Source organism: Chrysochloris asiatica, unplaced genomic scaffold, assembly GCF_000296735.1.
Source record: "Chrysochloris asiatica unplaced genomic scaffold, ChrAsi1.0 scaffold00116, whole genome shotgun sequence".
Lineage (NCBI taxonomy): Eukaryota > Metazoa > Chordata > Mammalia > Afrosoricida > Chrysochloridae > Chrysochloris > Chrysochloris asiatica.
In genome coordinates this window covers 2,377,759-2,384,170 of record NW_006408634.1, presented here as the reverse complement: position 1 = coordinate 2,384,170, position 6,412 = coordinate 2,377,759, and the positions used below count along the sequence as shown (strand labels likewise).

Below are 6,412 nucleotides of genomic sequence, written 5' to 3'. Positions count from 1 at the left end.
GGGGGTCGGGACTCCTGGGTCTGATGGAGGAGGGCTGGGGGTCAGGACTCCTGGGTCTGAGGGAGGAGGGGCTGGGGGTCGGGACTCCTGGGTCTGATGGAGGAGGGCTGGGGGTCGGGGCCCCTGGGTGAGGTAGAAGGAGGGACTGGGGCCCCCACCACACCACAGGGTCTCCCCCCCGCAGCCTCCTCAGCCCCACCCTTCCGCGCGCAGGAATCCAAGCGCTTTATGCAGTGGCAGCCGTCTATCTGAGCCTCTCCTTCCCGCCAGGCTAGAGCCGGCCCCCCCTCTCCGGTGAGCTTCCAGGGGGGACACCCCAACTTTCAAAGCCTGTCCTCTACTCTGCTTTCCCAAATTCTGAGGACAGAGTCACAGATGACGGGGAAAGGGGGGCTTCTCCAGGGACACCCCTCCCTCCAGCGTAAACCACGCCTCAGTTAAGTTTTCTTCACTTCTCTTGCATGGGAAGGAATCGGGGGTGTCCACCACCCCCTGGCCTGGGTTCACCTTCTGTGTCTAACTCTCTCCGCAGTTCCTTTCCTGGTGGCCGGAGAAGACCCCACTGACAGTTCATCGGACGCCTTCTTGTCCCGTCCTACCCCTCTATTTCTCCTTAGCCCTAGGAGTGAGCCCAAGAGGGCAGGCCAGGGACCAGGGCTGGCCAGGAGTGGGGACGGGCAGACAGTTCCACACCCCTGACACCTCAGAAGGACTGAGCCGAGGGAGGGGCCATGAACCCCTTTCCCACGTCTCGGTGGGCTCTGGCCCCTTGTCTGAACTCCTAACACTAACTTGGAATCGGTTGATTTGAAATAAAAGGAAAGACTTTATTTTGCAAGCACCTGGGTCCTTCTTTACCTCTTGGCTGGGGCTGGGGCTGGGGCTGGGACTGGGGTGGGAGATGGGAGGTTGTGAGGGGATGTAGCTGATGCCTTTCTCAACCTGCTACTGGGTTTCTAGTTATTTCTGCCCTCCCCTATTCCCCCTCCATCCCCCAGCCCCTGCAGCCGTTCCAAACCGCTTGTTACAAAAAAAAAAAAAAAAAATTAAATGCTTTTTAAAATTTTTGCCTGCTTCTAAAAATAATCCACGTGGCCTGACACAGGAAAAGACAGACATCCTTGCAACAGAATAGACTGTCTAGAAATAGATCTAAGTGTGTGTTTATATGTCTATATGTGTGCATCTATCTATAGAGCGAGATGGCAGAAGACAGATTCCAAGTCATGTGAAAAGGCTCATTCATTGTTTTGTTTAGAAGCAGTGCTGGCCAGCATGATTGGCCACCCCTACCTGGAAGAAAATAATCTATACACCGAACCAAAAACCAAATCTGTTGCCTTCCAGTTCACTCTGGTTCAGGTGGGACCCAGTGTGTTATAGAATTGAATTGCCCTCGTAGATTTTCTCGGCTGTGATCATTATGAAAACAGATTATGGCGTCTTTAATCGCGTGCCAGTGGTTGGGTTCGACCTGTCCACTTTTGGGTTAGTTCTTAAAGTGCCACCTTGAGTCAGTTCTGGCTCATGGCAACCCCGTGTATAACAACCAAACGTTCCTTGGTCCTGCTCCTTCCTCACAAAGTCCACAGATTTAGCCACTGTGCCCATCTATTTTTTTCTCTGACCCTCTGTTTTTCCAAGTGTGATGCCCTTCTCCAGGGACTGGTCCCTCCTAGTGATGTGTCCAAAGTGCATGAGATGAAGTCTTGCCATTCTTGCTTCTAAAGAGCGTCCTAGCTGCCGTTCTTCTAAGACAAATTTGTTTGTTTTTCTGACGGTTCATGGTATGCTTTATTCCCTAATGCCATAATTCAAATGCTTCCATTTTTCTCTGGTCTTCCTTATTCAGTGTCCAGCTTTCACATACATACGAGATGATTTCAAATACCTTAGTGCACACAGTGGTCCTCAAAGGGACATGATGGCTTGGTGTTTGTTTTCAGTGGTTGGTGGTGGTGTGTCGGTGAGCTAGTTCCAGCTCATAGTGACCCTGTATAGGGTTTCCGAGGAGCAGCTGGTGAGTTTGAACCTCCGACCTTGTGGTTAGCAGTCCAGTGCTTATCCTACAGCACCACACCAGGACTTGGTGCATAAAGATTATAGCCCAGGAAACTCTTAGTCACATGGGGTCACTGTGAGTCAGAATGGACACAATCTACAAAACTTCCAAAACCTGCTAAAGAAAATACTGAAGCAAGAGGCATCTGATAGGCACATTCAATGAAGCAAAATTTTGGTCACTAAATACATGAAAGATGTTCATGTTTTCTAATGCTTAAGCCAATTTGAAACAACCAGAGATCTTTTTTTTTTTAAATCCATCCAGTTGTTAAAACTTGAAAAAGACGGCTGATAATGCTGTGTTGATAAGTAGATGGAGACATGGGCATTCAAATTCATCACTGTTAGGCTGGGAATGAGAGCCCTGGTGTGGTGCTGTTAGCATCGAACTACTAACCACCAGGACAGTAGTCGAAGCCCTCTTGTCAATTCTATACAGAAATAACTCAGTGGCACACAACAACAACAACAAAGGCTGGGAATGAGGAGTCCTGGTGTAGTACTTACTGTAGGATAAGCACTGAACTGTTTACCTCAAGGTCGATGGCTCAGACCCATCAGCCACTCCTTGGACGCCCTGTACAAGGTCACTATGAGTCAGAGTCCTAGTGTGATGATAAACACTGGACTGTTGGAAATTCAAACCCATCAGCTACTCCTTGGAAACCCTATGGGAGGTCACTATGAGTTGGAACCAACTCGACGGCACTTAACAACAACATGAGTTGAAATTAACTCATTGGTAGTGGGTCAGGCCCAAAAGCATTGGGTTGTTAAACCCAAGGTGAATTCAAACCCACCAGCAGCGCTTCTGGAGAAAGATGAGGCTTTCTGGCCCTGTAAAGATATATAACCCTGGAAGCCCTATGAAGCAGTTCCACCGTTGTCTTATAGAGTCTCTGAGTGGTGGGGTGAGGCTGTAAACTGCTAGACTCCTCTTTAAAAATAATAATGTGGCAAAATGAACACTATCCATCCCTTTGACCTAGCAACCCTATTTTTGGGAATCTAAACTCACTACCATCGAGTTCCAACTCATAGTGACCCTGTATAGGGTATCTGTGAGGCTGTAAACCTTTACAGGAGCAGACAGCCTCTCTTCTATTGGCTAAGCCCTGGAGATGACTTTCAAGTCCATCAAAAGAGGATGAGTTGAGTAAGCTATTGTACCGCAGGGTTTTCTGGGAGACTAGTGTCCTCAGCTGTGCTTGGAATGTTAGGAGAAACCTGGTCGAGGGATATTTGAGCTGAGTTTGACAGGTATGGTAGCAGAGTGGGCAAAAGAGGAGGCTCCATTTGTGGTCCAAGCCCTGGCTTTTTAGGGAGACACCACTGGGCTCCCATCTCGACTGCTGTTTACTACCTTGACTGACGTGGGAAAGTCACCTGACCTGTTTGCCCTTGATTGACCCATCTATACAATGGGTATCATAAAACAGTTCCCTAACCCCTCAGAGATGTCAGCTTGAGGACTAGGGTGCGCCTGACCCAGGCCATTGTGTTTTCAATAGCCTCATATGGATGCGAAAGCTGGACAGTGAATAAAGAGGATCGTAGAAGAATTGATGCCTTTGAGTTGTGGTGTTGGAGGAGAATACTGAGGGTGCCATGGACTGCCAAAAGAACCAATAGATCTGTTTTGGAAGAAGTGCAGCCAGAGTGCTCCTTGGAGGCCAGGATGGCTAAGCTTCGTCTCTCCTACTTTGGACATGTTGTCCGGAGGAAACAATCGTTGGAGAAGGATGTCATGCTGGGTAGGGTGGAGGGTCAGAGAAAAAGAGGAAGACCTCCAACGAGATGGATCGGCCAGGTGGCATCATTGATGGACTCGGGGGTGGCAGCGGTGGTGAGGTTGGCCCAGGATCGAGCATTGTTTCGTTCTGCTGTGCATGGGGTCGCTATGAGTCGGTTCCGACTCGATGGCACCTGACAACAACAACAACAACAACCCCTCACCTGCAATTCCAAAGAGCTCTGCGAAACCAAAGGTGTTTTTCTGTCTTGTTGGGCTGACCCAACTTGACATGAGATTGCTACTTGTGTCTGTTGTGGCTTGTGATGACCTTACGCATAACAGAACAGAACGCTGCCAACTTTTTGTACTGTCCTCATGGTTGGTGTGGTAGTTAAGATTTCACGCTAACTTGGCTGGGCCAGGATTCCGTGTGATTTGGAAGCTAACTTGTGGTTACTCACTGTGATGTGAGCTAATGAAATGGAACCAAACTCTGTGGTCAGATCTGCTCTGAGCAGCCAGTCAACTGAAGGGAAGTTTCCTCGGGGGTGTGACCTGCTTCCAATCTACTGGACACTTGGACAAGGCATGCTGGTTGTCCGCTGTGTCTGGATCTTGCATCTGCTTGTCCTCTGACCTCCGTTCTTTGGACTTGAGCCAGTGGCCTGCTCTATTACCTGTCCATCTTGGGAGTTGTCAGCAGGTGGCCTTCTTACCTGCTGGACCTGCCTGCCTGCCCTCTCACCTGCTCACCTTGGTTCATCTGACCTGGAGTCCACTGTGGGAGCAATTTGCTTGCTATAAACTTCTCTTTCTGTGTACATACGTGAGTTTCCCTGGTTTTGCTTCTCTAGAGAACCCAGCCTGAGACAGCTGGCAGGTCTGAACTCATTGCTGTGGCTTTTTTGTCACTCCCTTACCTTTGCTAGTCCTTCTCTGATGATGATGTGTCCAGAGCAAGCCAGCCCAAGTCTCAGGTGATAGTCTGCAATCCTTAGCGTTTTGGTTGGTTAGTTTTCAGAACTAAATCACCAGGCCTTTCTTCCTAGTCTCTCTTAGTCTGGATGTTCTGTTGAAACCTGTCCACCATGGGTGACCCTGCTGGTACGTCTGAAATACCAGTGGCATTCCTTCCCACAGTGTGGCAGCTCGCGAGCCACGCCGACAAAGCAGTGGTGGAAGACCATTTGTAGACTTCATGGATTTGTACCCAGCTTGGTGTAAATGCTCATGTGTGTCTTTGAGGACATATTCCAAGGGTTGCTTCAAAGTGCCGTGCTAGACCCCAGTAAGGATATTGCGACATTGGTGAGGTACGCACCATATTCCCTTCTAAACTCTAAACAATTCTTAACAATGGCCCTGAGGGTTTCAGTCAGGACTCTGTGGCCCGTAGTGCCTGGTGTCACGTGTGCAGTATGGTGACTCCCACACAGGAAGTGTGCTATGCTTGTTAACCGACTCCATCTTGTATGCAACAAGGAAGGGGCTCGGGTTGCATCAGTGGTTTTAAGATTGGAGGTTCAAACCCACCTAGAGGCTTGAAGGGAAAGAAGACCGGGCGTTCTGCTTCCGTAAAGATAACAGCCAGGAAACCCCTACACAGTCATTCTACTCTGTAACGTGTGGAGTCGCCGTGACTCCAAAGTAACTCAAACTCGTGACAACATCTTTACAGGCGTACTTGGAGATTCTGCGGGTTCAGCTCCTGACCACCCCATATCGCAATGAAGTGAGTCACACGAACTTTCAGGTTTCCCAGTGCATATGAAGGTCATGTAGACAGTGTATTGTGGTCTGGTAAGAACGCAATGGTGTTGTTAGGTACCGTTGAGTTGGTTCTGACTCATAGCTACGACCTGATGTACAACAGAACACTACACTCCTGGGCCCCCTCGCCATACTCATGGGCTTGAGCCCACTGTTGCTGCCACTGCTCCAGTCCAGCGTACTGAGGTGGTCACGGTGTGATGGGAAATCCTGACCGTGTGAGAATGACCAACAAGGGACTCACCGACATGAAGTGAGCACCTGCTGCTGGAAAACTGGTGCTGACAGACTTGCCACAAACCTCAGTATCTGCGAAGACCAAGAAACCCACTGCATCGAGTCCATTCCAACTCACAGCGACCCCACAGGATGGAACTGAACTGCCCCATACAGCTTCTGAGGCTGGAAACCTTCACAGGGGCAGACAGCCTCATCTTTCTCTCACGGTGTGGCTGATGCTTTTGAACCTCCCATCTTTCCGTTAGCTTAACCCACGGTGACACATATCCACTCTCACTGCCATTGAGTCGATTTGGATTCGTACCAACACTATATGGGGTTTTACTGAAATTGTCAATTTTTTTCCAGGAGCAGGCTGCCTCATCTTTCACAGAGCAGCTGGTGGATTCGAACTGCTGACCTTGAGGTTAACAGCCCAACGCTTGTGTCACCAGAGCTCTTGGAAGAGCAATAAAGCCAGGTATATCTGCACAAGGAATGTTAAAGCCAGGTTTCCATCTGTGGGACTGAGGACTGGAAACTTGGAAATCGAGTATTATTTAGAAAGGGAATGTGACAAAGGGTAGACAGGGATGGGCAACTTGGACATTGGCTACCCAAAAC

General features: G+C 49.3%; 1 protein-coding gene across 2 annotated transcripts in view; it reads left to right on the top strand.

Annotated features, from left to right (window-relative positions):
* Positions 1 to 567, top strand: part of TTYH1 (tweety family member 1) — a 23,531-nt gene extending 22,964 nt beyond the window's left edge. Inside the window, exons 12-13 of one of the 2 annotated variants that reach the window (XM_006868111.1) lie at positions 214 to 294; positions 533 to 567. In XM_006868111.1, the coding sequence (XP_006868173.1) occupies positions 214 to 294; positions 533 to 566 (115 nt within the window). In that variant the 3' untranslated portion in view covers position 567. The remainder of the gene's footprint in view (positions 1 to 213; positions 295 to 532) is intronic. The other variant, XM_006868112.1, reaches the window with a different exon arrangement.
* Positions 568 to 6,412: the final 5,845 nt, after the last annotated feature.